Source organism: Podarcis muralis, chromosome 6, assembly GCF_964188315.1.
Source record: "Podarcis muralis chromosome 6, rPodMur119.hap1.1, whole genome shotgun sequence".
In the NCBI taxonomy this organism is placed as follows: domain Eukaryota; kingdom Metazoa; phylum Chordata; class Lepidosauria; order Squamata; family Lacertidae; genus Podarcis; species Podarcis muralis.
This window is the reverse complement of record NC_135660.1, coordinates 63,128,487-63,146,589: the sequence shown is the minus strand read 5'-3', so window position 1 is coordinate 63,146,589 and position 18,103 is coordinate 63,128,487. Positions and strand designations below refer to the sequence as shown.

The 18,103-nt window shown below is 41.6% G+C and overlaps 1 protein-coding gene across 3 annotated transcripts in view; it reads left to right on the top strand.

Moving 5' to 3' along the window:
- The window catches only part of MYOF (myoferlin), a 78,579-nt gene that overhangs the window by 40,815 nt on the left and 19,661 nt on the right, over positions 1–18,103 (top strand). For all 3 annotated transcript variants that reach the window (XM_077930441.1, XM_028729777.2, XM_077930440.1), the window contains 15 exons: positions 190–342; positions 2,434–2,565; positions 3,180–3,343; positions 6,924–7,038; positions 7,730–7,835; positions 8,484–8,623; positions 8,770–8,943; positions 10,977–11,088; positions 11,849–11,926; positions 12,662–12,843; positions 12,937–13,095; positions 13,213–13,311; positions 13,411–13,572; positions 15,318–15,483; positions 16,858–16,934. In XM_077930441.1, the coding sequence (XP_077786567.1) occupies positions 190–342; positions 2,434–2,565; positions 3,180–3,343; positions 6,924–7,038; positions 7,730–7,835; positions 8,484–8,623; positions 8,770–8,943; positions 10,977–11,088; positions 11,849–11,926; positions 12,662–12,843; positions 12,937–13,095; positions 13,213–13,311; positions 13,411–13,572; positions 15,318–15,483; positions 16,858–16,934 (2,019 nt within the window). The remainder of the gene's footprint in view (positions 1–189; positions 343–2,433; positions 2,566–3,179; positions 3,344–6,923; positions 7,039–7,729; positions 7,836–8,483; positions 8,624–8,769; positions 8,944–10,976; positions 11,089–11,848; positions 11,927–12,661; positions 12,844–12,936; positions 13,096–13,212; positions 13,312–13,410; positions 13,573–15,317; positions 15,484–16,857; positions 16,935–18,103) is intronic.

Sequence of the window (18,103 nt, the reverse complement as noted above, 5' to 3'; positions counted from 1 at the left end):
CATACCAGAATGCCTGCTGGCCTGCCATATCTTTTTGTTACTGTATAATGTGATATAATTCTTTAGAGCAAATTATCTGTCGTGCCTTCCCCCTCCCCCTTAAATATGAGTCTACAAATGCTTTTAATAGGAAATAATATTGTTTTACACAAACTTTGTCTCATTTCCCCTCTCATTGCAAAACAACAGCCACAGAACAGCATGCCTGACGTGATCGTTTGGATGATCCGGGGGGAGAAGAGGCTTGCCTACGCTCGCATTCCTGCCCATGAGGTTTTATATTCCACAATTCCTGGGGCATCTGGGAAATTTTGTGGGAAGTCCCGGACCGTCTTCTTAAAGGTAACCTAAGCCAAACACTTGTCTGCCCAACATGGTTAGGTCTCCAGTGCTTGTTCAAATCTGTGGCCTGGAGAGCAGTCCTTTTCAGGGTCAGCCTGGTACAGAATGCCACTACTGGAAATACAGTAGTCCTGGCAGAGATGCTTGAAAGCATAACACTGAAATAAATTTATGCTTTCCATGTACCTGCACACAAACTGTGTACAGATCTATTTCCTTTTAATTTGCAATAACCAAATGGATCATGATAAATAAAATAAATAAACAGAGACTTCAGAGTCCAAAGGCACTCATCTATCAAGGAAGGGGCCTGCTTTTGTCTCCTCTGTGTGTTTTCACGAGTGGTGGGCAGGAGGTAGAGGCAGTTGCATTCCACCAATGGCAGAAATTCTGTGCTCATTAGGATAGGGTGCCAAAGAATTGATGCTTTTGAATTATGGTGCTGGAGGAGACTCTTGAGAGTCCCATGGACTGCAAGAAGATCAAATCTATCCATTCTGAAGGAAATCAGCCCTGAGTGCTCACTGGAAGGACAGTGAAGCTGAGGCTCCAATACTTTGGCCACCTCATGAGAAGAGAAGACTCCCTGGAAAAGACCCTGATGTTGAGAAAGATTGAGGGCACAAGGAGAAGGGGACGACAGAGGACGAGATGGTTGGACAGTGTTCTCGAAGCTACCAGCATGAGTTTGACCAAACTGCGGGAGGCAGTGGAAGACAGGAGTGCCTGGCGTGCTCTGGTCCATGGGGTCACGAAGAGTTGGACACAACTAAATGGCTAAACAACAAACAGAGGTCGGAGGACTTCAGGGCTGCCACCGACCTGGAGCTTTCACAAGCTCTGTCACCCCTGGTTTTGACTCCAGGCGGCGACCATTTTAGGTGCATCCAATTGATGTGCAATCGCCAAGGTGCGGGTCCTTTCGGACCCAGAGGAGGGGCAGAGCAGGGCGGGGTGGTTTATGCACACTCCACCATCTGCACACGGGGTCAAGAACAGAACCCCCACGCAAAACAGTCTCTGCCTGTATTCAGGAGGACTGCCTTTTCCCACCCCAGCTTTGTTTTATTATGTTTTTAATATTCTGTTGGGAGCTGCCCAGAGTGGCTGGGATGGCCCGGCCAGATGGGCAGGGTATAAGTAATAAATTGTTGTTGTTAGTCATCCTGGCATGGGCACAGGCTGCCAATGTCATTAGGGTCAGTGGCCATATGCTTGCATGGTCATGTCTGCACCACTCACCACTTCCCCATGCTGAACAATAAGGTTAGAAAAGCTCATATCCTTCTGGCACCATGTTGTGTCTCATTAACTGGTACTGCATTCATTCATTCCTATCTCCTCTCATGAAGACTGCCTGCTGTAGCTCTGCGCAGAGTCACAGAATAGGCTTATCTGTTCCAACCTCCTGCCCAGTGCAGGAAATCCAGAGCTGGGGCATCCCCAACATATGGCTGCCCACCTTTGTGTGAGTCATTTCTTTTGGGGTTGACCTCTTGTATGTAGTCAGGGCTCCCTCTCAGAAAAGCAACCCACTTGGATACACGAGGTGTGGCTCCTCGGAAAGGGCTTTTTTACACTCCACATTCTAAAAGTCCAGGGTAAGATTAAGGCGTGCCTACGATTGTAATTTGGAGAGCAGGAAATGCTTCTCTGCTATCTGTAGTGGTGGATACACTCATGCAAACATCACATCACACAATTGCTTTTCAGACCACTTATGGCGAGGAAATACTAACGACTGGTACTGCCAAGTTCTCAGAAATAGGCAGGAGTAAACACATTATTAGATAAGAGCCAAGAACGGAATAACAGGAAAAGAATTAACAATCTGGCTGTGATTGTCTCCTAAATGTAGGGAAACTGCTCTATTTAAAAGTTGCTTTGGGGACACTGCTGAATTTTCAACACCTTAAGTTTTCCTACCATTATGAAGTAACCTCTGGCACAGGAAAATGTTGGCCAGGAACATACATGCCAATAAGCTGTCACTGGGGCACAGACTACAAATATTTCTATTGTATATCTTTTGTTAGTCCTTCTGACACATCGGAAAGTAACCGCTTTTGTGTATGTGTGTGTTTTGTTTAGTATCCACAGGACAAAAACAACGGCAACAAAATACCCGCACAGTTGCGAATTAGTTTTTGGCTTGGCTTGAGTGCAGTAGAAAAGAAGTTTAATAGCTTCGCAGAAGGAACATTTAGCGTCTTTGCTGAAATGGTATGTGCAGTAAAGATTACTATTTAAGATAAGGTCCCAGGGATTTGAATTTATTTATTTATTTATCTATTGCATCTTCCCCAAAGAATTGTAATGGTACAGTCCACCAGGAAGTTCTCCTGCACAAGCACCATTGAAATGAATGGGAGTCATGCAAAAAGCGCACCCATTTCAATTCTGCTGGTGCAGCTCCCACTCATTTTACAGGTGTGTGCAGAGGAGAGCGTCCCAAGGGTTTGTGCCCTAAGATGCCAGATCAGATGTACATGAGAACCTTTGCCCCAGCAGTCCCGTCAAAGAGAAGAGACTTTTGTATCACTTTTATCATCTGTGGTTCCTTTGGTGCTGTAATTGGCATTGTGGGTATACCGCCTCTTTTCAGACTATTTTAAAGGCACTCCCTCAAAATTTCAAATGTGCCAAAAAATGTTAGCCTGGTGTAGGCAGTGCTGCCCAGAGGAATCAGTTGTCTAACTGAGCAGAAGGCTTCGTATACTGTTCATATATACATATATACATATTCAGGGAGATAGATACCGTATTTAATTTATAAAACTTTTTTCTGCAGTCCATGCAGTTGCTTTATTTTTTATTTTATTTTACTTTTTTGACAGTATGAAAACCAGGCACTTATGTTTGGGAAGTGGGGAACTTCTGGACTCGTTGGCCGCCACAAGTTTTCCGATGTCACAGGAAAAATAAAACTGAAAAGAGAGTACTTTCTGCCTCCCAAAGGATGGGACTGGAAAGATGACTGGTTCATTGATCCTGAAAGAAGGTCAGTTTTTTTGTTCGGATTCCTCTAAAATAAGACAAAGGGAGGGGCTTATGTAATTTCCCACTAAGGATATTTCAAAACTCTTGCGAAAAGAGAGGGAGGCAATAAAATGCCAAGTTTCAGTACAAAACAGCTCCATTAGGAACTCCCAAGTGAAGATGTTTATAGTTGTCATGAGTAACAGTGGAGTTAGTCCTGTCTTTGGATATGTCCACGCTGGTAATTTTGTTAATATAACTTTACTGACATCTTTTGGCAGGCAAGGCAGTCTGTGCTACATTACAGGATGTGTCACTATTTTATAGTCCATTTAAAAAAGAGGAACAGCATTTTAACAAGCTTTTACACAGTTAGTCTGGACAGATGTTTCATACTTCCTGGTTGTGTCCCACCCTTCCTCTTTAAACAAAGTGTAAAGCACACTCAAACTATGCTCCATACCCAGCATAGGCAAACTCGGCCCTCCAAATGTTTTGGGACTACAACTCCCATGATGCCTAGCTAACAGGACCAGTGGTCAGGGATGATGGGAATTGTAGTCCCAAAACATCTGGAGGGCCAAGTTTGCCTATGCCTGCTCCATACAGAATACATTCTTGTCTGACGCAGTGGTTCCTCATCAGGTTGGAAGTAGCTTTGATATGCGAGGCTTTCTCAATGACCTTGTGGCAATCAAACTCTAATCAGTGCTTGGAGCAAAATATTTATTAATAATATCCCACTCCCCGAATTTCAAGGAGCTCATCGTTCCTCTCTTTTATGCTCACAACTACCCTGCAAATTAGGAATGGCGACTAGCCTAAGATGACCCGGTGATACTCTGTGGCTGAGTAGGGATTTGAACCTCTGAGGTGTAAAGAATAAATCTTCTGTAATAAACCATTATGAGGATGGTGGCGATTGGAGTGCAAGATTACAGCCTTAAGATGCTTTCCCCATCTGAGGTGAAATTTGCTCCAATCCAATTCGTGGCACAATTTGGGAAATCTATGCTGTCCGGAATGTTCATTCGCATTGAAGTGCCTCTCAAATGCTATTTCAAAGGAAAGGGAAGCCTGATGGAAAGACAGGTTGAGGTAATAAGAAGCAGCCTTTCAATGGGCGGAAAATAATCTACAAACTGTATTTTGGCCAACAGATGGCAGTATAGAACAGTTGTAGGCTCTTTTTGATCCCTGCTATAAATAGCTGAGTATCTTTGGTATGAGGTGTTTTCCTCTGTTGTAGTATTATTTTTTATAACATTGCATATATGTGTTTATTTTGTGTGTGTTTTTGAAAGGCATATATTAATAAGAGTGTGCTACATCATATGGGGAAGTCCGGGAAACAAGGTGAAGGAAAATGAGTTTATGAAATTATACATGTTTATTTGTGTGTATGTTTTGTTTTGTTTTGTCGTTGGTGTATAATACATGTTTGGAAAATTAATAAAAAATTATTTTTTTTTTTAAAAAAAGAGTGTGCTACATCAGTGATAATGTGCTTTATAGAATAATGTGATCCACTGTACCATGGAAGAAACAGTTTACAGTACTGGCTGCAGATCATTTATAGCTCATTGTAAATTCAGTGCCACAAATGATTCCTGGCAGCCTGCTTAATTGCCTTCTTCCTCCATTTCTTTATCTAGACGATGCCTAGGAGACAGGAAAGGAATAATAGTTTCCAGATTGCAACTATGCATTTCAGCACTTTGGAATAGCTTCGTGATTTCAAAATATTTTAAAATGTTGCCACTGATTCCTACCTAGTGAGACTATTCACAAACTGCCAACGTGGTTTGGACCAAGCCCAGCCATGCAGAGAAACATCATTTCCCCCCAAATAAAGTCTTTACAGTGGTACCTCGGGTTAAGTACTTAATTCGTTCCGGAGGTCCGTACTTAACCTGAAACTGTTCTTAACCTGAAGCACCACTTTAGCTAATGGGGCCTCCTGCTGCTGCTGCGGTGCTGGAGCACGATTTCTGTTCTCATCCTGAAGCAAAGTTCTTAACCTGAAGCACTATTTCTGGGTTAGCAGAGTCTGTAACCTGAAGCGTCTGTAACCCGAGGTACCACTGTACCAGAGTGGTTAGCATTGGCCCGGGTCACATTGGCAACCCCAATCAGCTAACACCCTTAGGTAGACTCCAACACAGTCCACTTTCTCCATGACTGCCACCCTGGTAATCTGTGGACCTGACCATATGTTGTGTTAATTGTTGTTCTTAGCAATTAGCTGTGCTGCAATTAACAATAGAAAATCCTAATACAGATTCCACAGACACCCTATGCTAATTGCAGCATGAGGGCTTGTTTCTAGTGGGATCACAGTTGAGAAGGTAAGGATTAAACCTCCCCTCCTCACCACATGTTGTGGTCCCTATAAAAATTGGGATTATTATTATTATCTAAAATACCCAGATGTGGCCTACAAGGGTGTTAGATCTGTCAGCCTCTTCTCCTAAAGCTCTCCTATAACACAGCCCAAAGGATCAAGACTGTAAAATGAAAAAAACTATGTCAGAGTTTTCACTGGCTACAAATGAAGGAGAAATTTGATTCAATATGCAATTAAAACTGAATCTGTCAAACCCCCACTTTCTGAAACACACATATGCACACACATCCAACTTCTGCACTACAGTTCTCCAACTAGCCAGTGTTTACAAAAATATGCAAGAATTGGAGGAAAATGTGCATAAAAATAAATATGTGTGAAAATGCCGTACACAATGCATTATATAAGGGGAAAGTGCTTGCAGAAGTGCATTTAAAAAAGTGTTTCTCAGGAGAAATTCACACTAAAACGTTGAACAAGAAAATTGCAAATTGCTGCCAAATGTAGGGAACTGAATTTAGGACTAGAAAAAAATACGAGAAAATGTGAGAAGCAAATAATTATTTATTACTATTATTACTATATTACTATTATTATTATTTATTACTATTACTGTTTGGATACAGCCCTTCATACACAGATCTCAAGGTGGTTCACAACATAAAAATAAAAAATAAAAACACACAATACACAATAAAAACAAGAACACACAAACCAGTAAGCCCCCTCCCCACCTTTAATTGGCAGATTCTTCCATTCCTAGCTGAAAATATGCTCTTAACTATGATAAGCCACCATAATAAGCCATAAGAACACATGCTGCCTTTCCCTCTCTTCCTGGAAACAATTTTTGCCTCTCCCTGCATTAACCTGTAAGCATTTCATTGGCAGCAATGTTTACTGCAGTCAAAGCTACGTAAAAGTTCTCACTTAATCAGGGTGTCAAACTGGCTTCAAATCCTGGCATCTGGAAGAAAAAATAAAAGGTCTGATCACATGGCACTTACCCACATGGGACCACGTGGCTTGTTTGAACGTTCTTCTAGCTCTGTGGCAGCTGCTCGTGAATAAGTGGTTCCTAAGTGGTTGTGGGACTCTGGGAAATGGATCTGGCTGATAGGTCAGATCCTGAATTCCCGAACCCCAGTGAGTCACTTTGACAGGTGGGCACAGCATGATTCTGTCAGTGCAATGTGTCCAGTGAACATCTTTTGGCACCTAACAATAGTTGGAAGGTCTGCTTCTGGTTTCACAGCTTGCTGACGGAAGCAGATGCTGGTCACACTGAGTTTGCTGATGAAGTGTATCAAAATGAAAGCCGCTATCCTGGAGGGGAATGGAAAGCAGCTGAAGATGCTTTTACAGATGTGGTGAGGATCACACTTTTGATGAGCCAATGTGTTTAATTTCAATAACCTCTCTTTAGGTTACAGCTGCAATGCATGTAAGTTAAGGCAGATTGTTAGTTTTCACAGCAAAATATACTTAAAATCCAAATTGCAGTATAAAAACAGAATGCATGCCGCTAAATTTAAAGCAGGCATACAAAGTGGAAGTGGAAATACAATTTCATAGCATCTTCCCACTTCCTACAGAGGACAGCATCATTTCAGTAAAACAGGTACAACCTTTTGATCCACCAAGCCAAAGCTCTATACAGGGGCTCTATATAGTTTCTGTGTTAGATGCATGCCTGGGATTGGAATAACAGACATTGCCAGCACCCGACAGGCCAAAATTCATGGCTGGTGTGCGGCATTTGGCTTGGTGGGCCCCAAGTTGTGCAGGCCTAGAGTAAAAACAGCAAGGCTACTTTTGAGGGTCAACTTTGGTTGATCTCATGCCTCCAAAACAACAAAAGTCTTGTACCATTTTACATTTATTCCCACATCAGTTTTTGTGGACTAGATTGAAGTCTTAAAGGTTGTCCAAAAATTTTGTTTTGATTTTTGTGTGTGAAATCCTATTAAGTTTAGATGTGTGTTATGTGTAGTCATTACTACTTTTTAAGTATCACTACCTTGGAGTGTGTAAGTGTGTGTTGCCTTTTCTGTTTCAAAGAATGGAGAAAAAGCACCACCACCAGGTGAAATAACCTGTCCTCCAGGTTGGATGTGGGAGGATGATGCTTGGATATACGATATAAACCGAGCAGTGGATGAAAAAGGTAAGGGTCAGAATGGACAGAATGCCTCTCGTGTCAAATTCTTAATCCGTGGGCTAACACCAGGCAACTGTGTCTGCCTTCCAAATTGTTCTTTGAACTTCTGTTCCTCGAAATGCAGACCTCTACATGCTGCATGGCAAAATCTGTTTAAATTGGAGGAGAGTTGGCATGATGGCATGGGGTGAAGTGCCAGCTATTAGGGACAAATCAGAAGTCCTGCAGTGTGACCCATAGGCATTCACAAACATCCATACATCAATACACATTTGGGCATCAATACACATTTGGTTTTGCTTATTCAGTACGTACACCACTGTACCCCAAAGAAATAAGTTACATTAGTTTTGGTGTGATTTTTAGTCTAATCAAAATATTTAGAAAAACAGTATAACCTCTAGGAAATGTACAAGACACAGATGAACAGAAAACATTGGGGTAAATGGTGATTTTTTCCCCATAGAATTACACCAAGGAACTACACCAAGGTTAAGAAGCATGGTACAATAAGTTATTTGAATAATTAGGGGTAGTGAATTAGTGTGGTTTGGCTTGTCAGAGCTACGAATTTGATAAATCAGCTACCATATTGGTCACTGAGTCAAAATCCTGTTATGGTAACCAGTGTATATTTTATCTGTGTTATTTTAGCTTGGGAATATGGAATTACCATTCCCCCTGACGATAAACCCAAGTCGTGGGTTGCAGCAGAGAAAATGTATCATACTCATAGAAGAAGAAGGCTGGTTCGAAGACGCAGAAAAGATCCAAACCAAACAGTTTCATCAAGGGTAAAATGGCATTTGCTAGAACGTTGCGCATGTTTATTTAGAAAAATAATGGTGTATCAGAAAATAAGGCATACATTTATTACAGAGTTTGTCATTAACCCTACATTCTGGCTATTGTAGATTGAGTTTTTGCAATTGTCTTCTAGGCAACCACACCCTATGAAGATCAAGAAGGATGGGAATTTGCATCACTGATTGGATGGAAATTTCACTGGAAGCAGCGCAGTTCCGACACTTTCCGCCGCAGGCGGTGGAGGAGAGAAATGATTCCTTCTGACACATGTGGTTCATCAGCCATCTTTAAGCTTGAAGGAGCTCTTGTAAGAAAGAGGAACTTAACTTGCTGGCTTGTTCATGCCGCTTAACTTCAGCATTAATTATTATCTCAAAGTTAAATGAGAATCATCAAGTGGAATGGGCTGTAGCTCAGTGGTAGAACACCTGCTTTTCAAACAAAAGGGTCTGGGTTCAATCCTTGGCTGGTAGGGCTGGAAGAGACCCCTTTGGAAATCATGGAGAGTCAGTGTCAGTTAGGGCTCACCCAGAATTGCCCTTGCCCTGCCACTTTCCCCTGGATAAACCCCATCTTTACCACTGAATTAAAGCAAATGTCAATTGTGTTTTCTCTGGATTGATGTTTGCTCCAATTTGTTGATAAAGAGTGAGTTTTCCAGGGGAAGTGATGGAGTAAGGGCAAAACTGTTCATAAGCAGAAAACTTCTCGGACTCGTACTTTCTAGGCACAGTTCAAGTGCAAGTCTGGATGAGCTCTCAGCGTAGGTAACCCTGAGGGCTTATCCACACTTTCCTTTCCTCTGCTCTTTCCAGGCACGGTCTGTGATTTAGAGCCCCATGTCCGAGTGTGCCACAAAAACCTGCTCTTTAAAGCTCAAACAGAGCAAACAGCAGTCCGTGGAAAACCTAAACTGACTTTGTTCTGATTCAGAGCAGGTTTTCCCCGGGGGGAACCCTGCAAAAGGCTTGTATATGGAGCATTACAGCACAGGCCTGTGCTTGGAAAGAGCAGGGTGAAAGGTATGGCTAAGCCCTGAGTTAGATAAATCAATGGTCTGACTTCATGAGGCACATTTCTATATTCCTGCATTCTAAGTAGTACTTGACGGTGACTAAGACTGTGTGGGAGAGTTTTCAGCAGAATGCCAAAATGCTGTAGATGAGTCTGTCTGCTGTAGAGAGAAAAAGGAATGTGACAGAGTTTGAAGTGTGTGTATGTGTATATGTATATGTATATGTATATATATATATATATATATATATATATAACCATACCTGATGGAATAATTGAAAGCAATGTATAAGGAGAGGCTGTAAAATGCTGGATTAAAAAGGTAAAGGGACCCCTGACCATTAGGTCTATTCGTGACCAACTCTGGGGTTGCGGCACTCATCTTGCTTTATTGGCCGAGGGAGCCAGCGTACAGCTTCTGGGTCATGTGGCCAGCATGACTAAGCCTCTTCTGGCGAACCAGAGCAGCACACGGAAACGCTGTTTACCTTCCTGCCTGAGCGGCACCTATTTATCTACTTGCACTTTGACGTGCTTTTGAACTGCTAGGTGGGCAGGAGCAGGGACCAAGCAACGGGAGCTCACCCCGTCGCGGGGATTCGAACCGCCGACCTTCTGATCGGCAAGTCCTAGGCGCCACCCGTGCCACCCACAGCGCCACCCACGTCCTCGTAAAATGCTGGATTATGTGAAGGCATAAAGCTTTCATCCAGCAGCTTGTAATAGCAATATAGAAAGTTCAGCATAAAGCAGGGCCTCCAGAATTCTGTTTTTCGACTTTTTAAAGTACAAATACTTACGATCATCCCAAGCTGTCTTCTCTCAGTCTTCTTCCTCCCAAACTATATGTGGAGTTAAACATGAGGCTTAACTTTTCATCTCTTCATGAAGTTTTTTGATGAACTTTTGTCTAACATCATTGACCCAGGAGTGGTGGAAGGGATCAAGGAGTAGAAATTGCTTATTTTTACTATCTATGATAATCAAAACAAAAAAATTCCTTCCAGTAGCACCTTAAAGACCAACTAAGTTAGTTCTTGGTATGAGCTTTCGTGTGCATGCACACTTCTTCAGATACACAGTAATGATAATCAATTGCCTGTAGAAGTGAATTTCAGCCTCTCCCTTTCTTTGAAGTGTTCTGGGTGTGACTGGTTTAGGGTCCTTACATTACTCTTTTGAACCCACATGAGTGAATAAATATTAGTGTACTTTTTAAAACAGCAACTACGGTACATCTCCTTCCAGGAATATCTGAATCAATAATTGGGCTTTCCGTTCAAGTTTTATAAATGAGAAACAATAATAATATGCATATAATCTTAGGGAGCAGATACAAGCATTGATGAGGGAGAAAAATCTTCTGAGAAGACCAAAGAGGCAGCAGCAACACGTATATTCGGTGCAAGCACTCCTATAATCTCTTGCAACTTTGACAGTAAGTTCATGTGAAATTCCTGATTTGAGACTGTATATTTCTTTAAGGCGCTGCAAGACTTTTTGTTCTGGCTGTGTGACTAGTTTTCTAAAGGCCTTACCCTTTTCATCATCTGATACAGCTTCCTCTGCATGATCAAAATATTAATAACTATTTTTGCCTCTCCATTAAACTCTCATCCTTAATCACAACCTGTAACAAGCCTGGACAAACCTTGGCTACAAAATGTGGTTAAGAAGCAGATACCTTAGCCATGATTTTGGTTGCACAATAGTCTAAGCCAGTGATTCTCAGACACCTTCTCCCTATGGACCACTTGAAAATTGCTGAGGGTCTTGGCAAACCACTTCATGATTTTTCTGTGTTGTAGCAATTGCAATGTGCTGTCCTAGGTGCTGGATGGTTTTTAATTCTACTGCTTCTTTAATTTCTTATATGTTGTATTTCATGGCATTACTATTCGAATTCCATTGAACAAATGAAAAACAATGCAGTATATAAGAAATTAAAGAAATAATAAAAAATACAATTAAAAATCAATGTGAATATTTAATGCATTGGATATGTCACCTCTCATCTTCAACCACTTGAACAAGGCTTGTGGACCACCAAAATCAGGTGGGGTGGGGTGGGGGAATGGCCATGGAAAGCACACCAAGAGTCAAGTGATGGGAGGAAACAGAGATGCTGAAGTTTAGAGCTGAAAAGGTGAAGTTGCTACAGCCTTCTGATTTAGCTGATGTTTCTTTTTCTTTTTAAGGAGTCTACAGTTACCACCTTCGATGTTATATCTATCAAGCAAGAAATCTAATAGCTTTGGATAAAGACAGCTTTTCAGGTACTTAGGATCTATTAAATCCAAAGGACACATTTGTCTGCCAAAGCAAGTCCATTCTTTTTTTTTCTGCAGCAGTTAGATTGAAATGTTCAAGGCTTTGGGAGTTGCTCTTGATTTTTTTTCATGTCCACTCGCCAATCCCATTTTTTTCTCCCGTAACCCTCTGAAAACCTCTCTCTTCAAAGAATGTATTTAACACCTTTTCTTGTTAACGACTAAAAAAAGTTAAATGAAATTAGATCCCTTGTTAAGAGGTCAGTGAGGATGGCCTCCATCTAACATTTTACATTGCTCTGGGCACTGGGTAATGACAATTTGTACAGGAAATGCTAATACCCATAATCAGGTACCTTCTTCAGAGGCCCTGATGGTTTAAAAGTATTTCTAATAGGAGGCCTAGAGCTCTTTAATCATTCACCTTTGCTTCATAATAAGGCCAGATCTGTGTGTTCAGTTTGTGGGGTGTACTGTTTAAGTTGCAGGTGGAATGACTCTATTGTTCATGTGTCCTTAGGTGTTGTACCTTAGATACAAAGGTATTAAAGAATGGTTACCATGCACAAGAATAATTTTAAATTGGATTGTCTATCATATCTACAGCACGGGTTGGCAGACACCCAGCTTGTCAGATCAACTTTTGTTTGCCAATTATAGAAGAAAGTGTGAATGGGAATGTAAAAGTCAGTCTTTTAAAATGGATCACTAACCCATATCTGTTCTCCTGTGGTTTTTTAGATCCGTATGCTCATGTTTCATTCCTTCACCGAAGCAAAACAACCGAAACCATCAGGTCAACATTGAACCCAACATGGGATCAAACAGTCATATTTGATGAAATTGACATCTATGGAGATCCCTACACGGTAGAACAAAACCCTCCTCATGTGGTTGTTGAGCTCTTTGATAGTGACCAAGTGGTAAGTGGCAGCTGTTTTCCAGATTTCCTCTTGATTATATAATGACAGCAGGTGGGTACAAATTCACCATTTTGGATTCTTCCATTTTTGCAGGGCAAAGATGAGTTCCTTGGAAGAACCTCTTGCTGTCCTATGGTCAAGCTCAACCCAGATATTGACATCAGTCCGAAACTTCTCTGGTACCCAGTTATGAATGGGGGCAAGGCTTGTGGAGATGTGCTCTTAGCAGCTGAGCTTTTGCTGAGTGAAAAGGTAACAGAAAACAAATATATTGATTTCAGACTTAAAGCCACCTTGACGAGATGATTGCTCTGTATGACTCAGGCTTTATATACATTAAGAAACCCTGTTCTTTGTATCTTTGAGCAGGGTGGAACCAACCTTCCAATTCTTCCCTCAAAAAAAGCATCAAACCTTTATATGGTACCACAAGGAATCAGACCCGTGGTTCAACGGACTGTTATTGAGGTATTGTTGTTGTTACTTGAAAATGGACAATGATGTGCACAGAGCATCTTTTCCTTTAGCAACGTTGACGGTGTTTGCTTTGTTTTTTGCTTGAAACAGATCCTTGCCTGGGGACTGCGCAACATGAAGAGCTACCAAATGGCTTCTGTTACTTCCCCTAGTCTTATTATAGAGTGTGGAGGTGAAATGATAGAATCTGTTGTGATTAAAAACCTGAAGAAGACACCAAATTTTCCTGGATCTGTTCTCTGCATGACAGTGGTATGGTGCTGAATTCTCTTTTATTGAAGATCTGTAGCACAGTTGTGGTGCTGGTAAAGGGGGAAATTTGAATTAGTATGCTCATATTAGAGCAATAGCAGTGGATATCAGGTGGCCTGAGGCGTTTTGGCACCTGAGGCTAAACAGCCAGCTGTCATCCCCGCAATGGGAGTGCAAATCATAATAATAATAATTATTATTTATACCCCACCCATCTGGCTGGGCCTCCCCAGCCACTCTGGGCAGCTTCCAACAAAATATTAAAATACAGTAATGCATCAAACATTAAAAGCTTCCCTAAACATGGCTGCTTTCAGATGTCTTCTAAAAATCTGGTAGTTGTTCTCTTTGATATAATTCCATAAGGAGTCTTCCCTGATGGACGGATAGGGGGGAGAGTCTTTCTGGGTCCCCCCTCCTGCCTGCCAGTGAGCCTTTGAATCTGTTCCTTCAAGATAAGCTGGTGCAAAACCCCACAACACCACCAGGTGGGGAAGATCTTCCCCACCACCACCTGGCAGCAAAGCTGGATGACGGAACACATCTTGCTGACTCAGGCTTTGCCGCCAGTCCCTCTCTGTCCCTAGAGGCCAGGGAAACCAGTGGCAAAGCTGGGTGGCAGAACGAGGTGACACCTCCTCGGGAATGCTGCCTGAGGCAAACGCATCACCCAGCCTCATGAAGGGAGGTGGCTCTGATTGAGTAAATGAACCCACCCTGGAAATTACCTTTGAGGTAATTTAAATATTTCTAGAGAGTCCTGTGTGCAGCAAAGCACTGTGTAAAGCCGTTGTTGCACATGGATGGCCATGCACAGTGGCACTGACGTTAGATGTGGATGTATATTTGCATGCTCATCCAGGGAAGGGCTGTTTAAGAGGGTGGGAAACTCACGTAGCACAGATAGCACTTGCATGCCCGTGCATGTGCATTCATGCGTACTGGAAGAATGCTGCACATTTTGCCCAATGGATTTCCCATCTGTTCTTGATTACATACAGCAGCATAAATTCACAAACTGGCTGCTAGTTGCTCCCAAGCTTGATTCAAGGTTATACTATGGGTGTATAAAGCTCTCTCTTGTGGGTGCCTTCAAGAAAAAAAAATGAAACTATAGTGGTGCCCCGCAAGACGAATGCCTTGCAAGATGGAAAACCCGCTAGACGAAAGGGTTTTCCATTTTCGAGTTGCTTCGCAAGACGATTTTCCCTATGGGCTTGCTTCGCAAGACGAAAACGTCTTGCAAGTCTTGCGGGGTTTTTTCGCTCCCCCCCCTTTTTTCTAAGCCGCTAAGCCGCTAATAGCCTTTTAGCAGCTAAGCCGCTAAGCCTTTAATAGCCGCTAAACCGCTAATAGCGCTAATCCGCTAATCGGGATGCTTCGCAAGACGAAAAAACCGCTAGACGAAGAGAATCGCGGAACGGATTCTTTTCGTCTTGCGAGGCACCACTGTATTCCATTATCCAGTCCTGAAGCCCCACTGAAAGGGAAGCACTCAGGGGTAGACTTTGCATGGAAATAAGTTTTGGGTGTGAGGAAGCTTAGCACCCCAATCCAGGCATCCCTTTTGTTCTTAAAGTTGGCCCACCCACATCCCACTTTGGTACAGACCTACATACATTTAAGAGTTGTCAAAATCAGGGCAGGTTGTACAGCTCTTTTGAAAGCAAAGGAATCCTGCGAAGCGTGTATTTGTATTTGTTTTAAGTTAAGCAACTGTGTTCTGTTTTTTCGTTTTGAACTAGTCACTGCCCAAAGAGGAATTGTACACGCCATCACTAGTTATTAAAGTGATAGACCACAGGCAATTTGGCCGTAAACCTATCGTGGGACAATGTACCATTGGGACACTGGAGCGTTTTCGCTGTGATCCTTATGCGACGAAAGCCGACATTGCACCACAGATGAAAGGTAGAGCTCCCATAATAATGACATTTTTCTTCTCGGATGTAGGTCTTGTAACAATCAACACAATTTGCAGGAAACATAGCAAACATGCAATCTCTTGAAGTAAATGTACGCCAACTTTTCTGTAGCTCCCATTCATTTGTGAAGGTTGTAGAGGCAACTTTTTCCATGGATGTTAGACTGACTCAGCACGCCTGGCAGTACCGCTTTTAAAGAACCAGTATTCACTAGGGATGCTTGAGGAAATCATTATTCATGAATTTTGATACAAATTGACTGTACCAATATCTTCTGGTGGGGACCTGAATGCAGTTTTCCTTTGGTTTTTATACTTCTTCAGATGTTGTGGTACAGTTCTCTGCATGTTGGGGGATGCATTTAGAAATGGCTTTGAGGGAATACATGTTTTGAGAGAAAATATGTATTTAAACAAGTTATTGTGTGGATTTTTTAAAAAAATGTAGATTAATGTGGAAACAGGACAGGATATACTTATGAATGAACACATGCAAAACTGTCACATTCTTGAAACAAAACTGATAAGTCCATCCCCAGTATTCACACATAGTGACAGAAAGTTGAGAAAGCAGCAAGAATATTAGCGAATGATTTTGCAATGTCACCCTTGGTACTGCTGTGACCCAGTCCCACCTTATTAATTGTTCTTCACACTGAGTTATGGAGTTAATAGTTTTCAGTTCCCTAGTGGAAAGCAAACGGGTTGGTTCAAACCTAAGCCAGTTACATTCCCATTGAAATCAACAGAGCTGAAGTTAGTCATTACTGGTTTTTTACATTAATTTCAGTGAGACCTACGTATGACTAACAGTTAGATCCAACCCATCTATCTTTATTGTGGGTTGTATCCAATAAAGTTGTCACAGTAAGGCAGTAGAACTTCTCCTCCCCCTCCCAGAGACAGATTTGGGGGGGGGGGATTCCATTGTACAAATGGAATAACCTTGTTGGCTACATGGGCATAGCAACTGCCCCCCCTAATCAAGGAAATAAATAAAAATACTTAACTAACTGACCAATTGCGTTACAGATAACTTGGTTCTGCCCCCCCCCCCCGCCCCCAACATAAAGCCTGACTTACTACCCTGCTTTTTAGGCAAGATTTTCTCCCAAAGTGGTGTACAATAAAATCCACACAAAAGTACAATATATTCAGGAATATTTTTATGTGCACATGTTTGTTTGAGCTCCAGGCAGCTGATAATATGGTGCAGGCTCTAGACTTTTCTAGACAAAGAGAGATAGCAGGAGGAACTGGAAAGAAATAAAGGCTAGAATTATGACTAAAAAAAAGTTTACAGGTGTGATTCCCCCCCCCCCCCATGAGTTGCTTATCATCATGGAATGTTTGATTTGCAGTTACTCTTCTGTCAGCTGCACCTCGGCGAGATGTGGTCATTGAAGTGGAAGACACGCAACCTTTACTAGCAGCACAGGTAATCTCCTTAATTTGCAGGTTCAGTTCTTTCCATTTTTGTGGTCAGTTCATTGGCTTTTTAGCCTACAACTTTAGCAGACACAAACCTAACCAGGCAAAGTGTCTGTAAAAGTTGGAGGGAGCTCTGGGAATACAATGTAGAAGTATATGTTATGGCATATACTTTGTTATTTCTCCAGTCTTACTATTTCATTTATCTGTGTAAATGAAAATCTCTTACTTGTATATGTTCATGCTGGTTGTGAATTGTTTGCCAGCAGCTTTAGAACATATTTGCTGTTCTAAATTATTCAGTGAATAAATTGATGAATAATGTTTGAACTCTTATCCTGTTCACTGGCAATCCTTGAGGTTCAAAATCCGAAATATTAATTAGATTTGGTTGAATTTAGGGAGCCCAAATAGCATTTTCATGCAGGTGCTGTTAAACAAAACACCTGTCAGTTGCATGGCCTACCTGTTATTTCCTCAATTAGATGGCAAGATGAATGGCTCAACTTAGATGCATGTAGTGCACATTTGCATTTAGCAAGTTCAAAGTAATTTTGAACATCAATACGTACTCCTATATTATTTACTGTAAACTGAGTATTGCCAGTTAACTAATATGCAAGATTGTTCATCAATAGCAAATATGAGTCCAAATGCTAATACTTAATGCATTTTTAGCTTGCGTGCTAATACATGATGAACATATTTGAAGTTCATCATTTAATACAAAAGCTTTAAAATTGTGATTTATCTGTTTCTGTGTAATTGCAGGTTGTTTAAAACCATGTTTGTCTTGCTTTGAGAAGCCCCTTCTCCCTCGTTGACTGCCGTTTCATTTAGTCTTTGATGTAGTGTAGCTGCCCTTTAATTGTACCATATGGAGAGAGCCAATTAGATGAGCAAACATTGTGTTATTGTAAACACACTGAGTGATGATAAAGTAAACCACAGAGGTCCATGTCCTTGCAGATAATAACATACGTTCATTGTATCAGTCAGTCTTCCTGTTCGACTGTAATAATTAGAGGTCATCATTCACTAACCACTATCAAGAAAGATTGGGAAAAGGAGGACTGTAGGGTTGTATGCTGCCTGTGGCTTGTAATATTTTACTTGATAACTTCACATTTTACCTAGAGGTTGTATGATTACACTTATGAATGAAAAAGAAGAAGT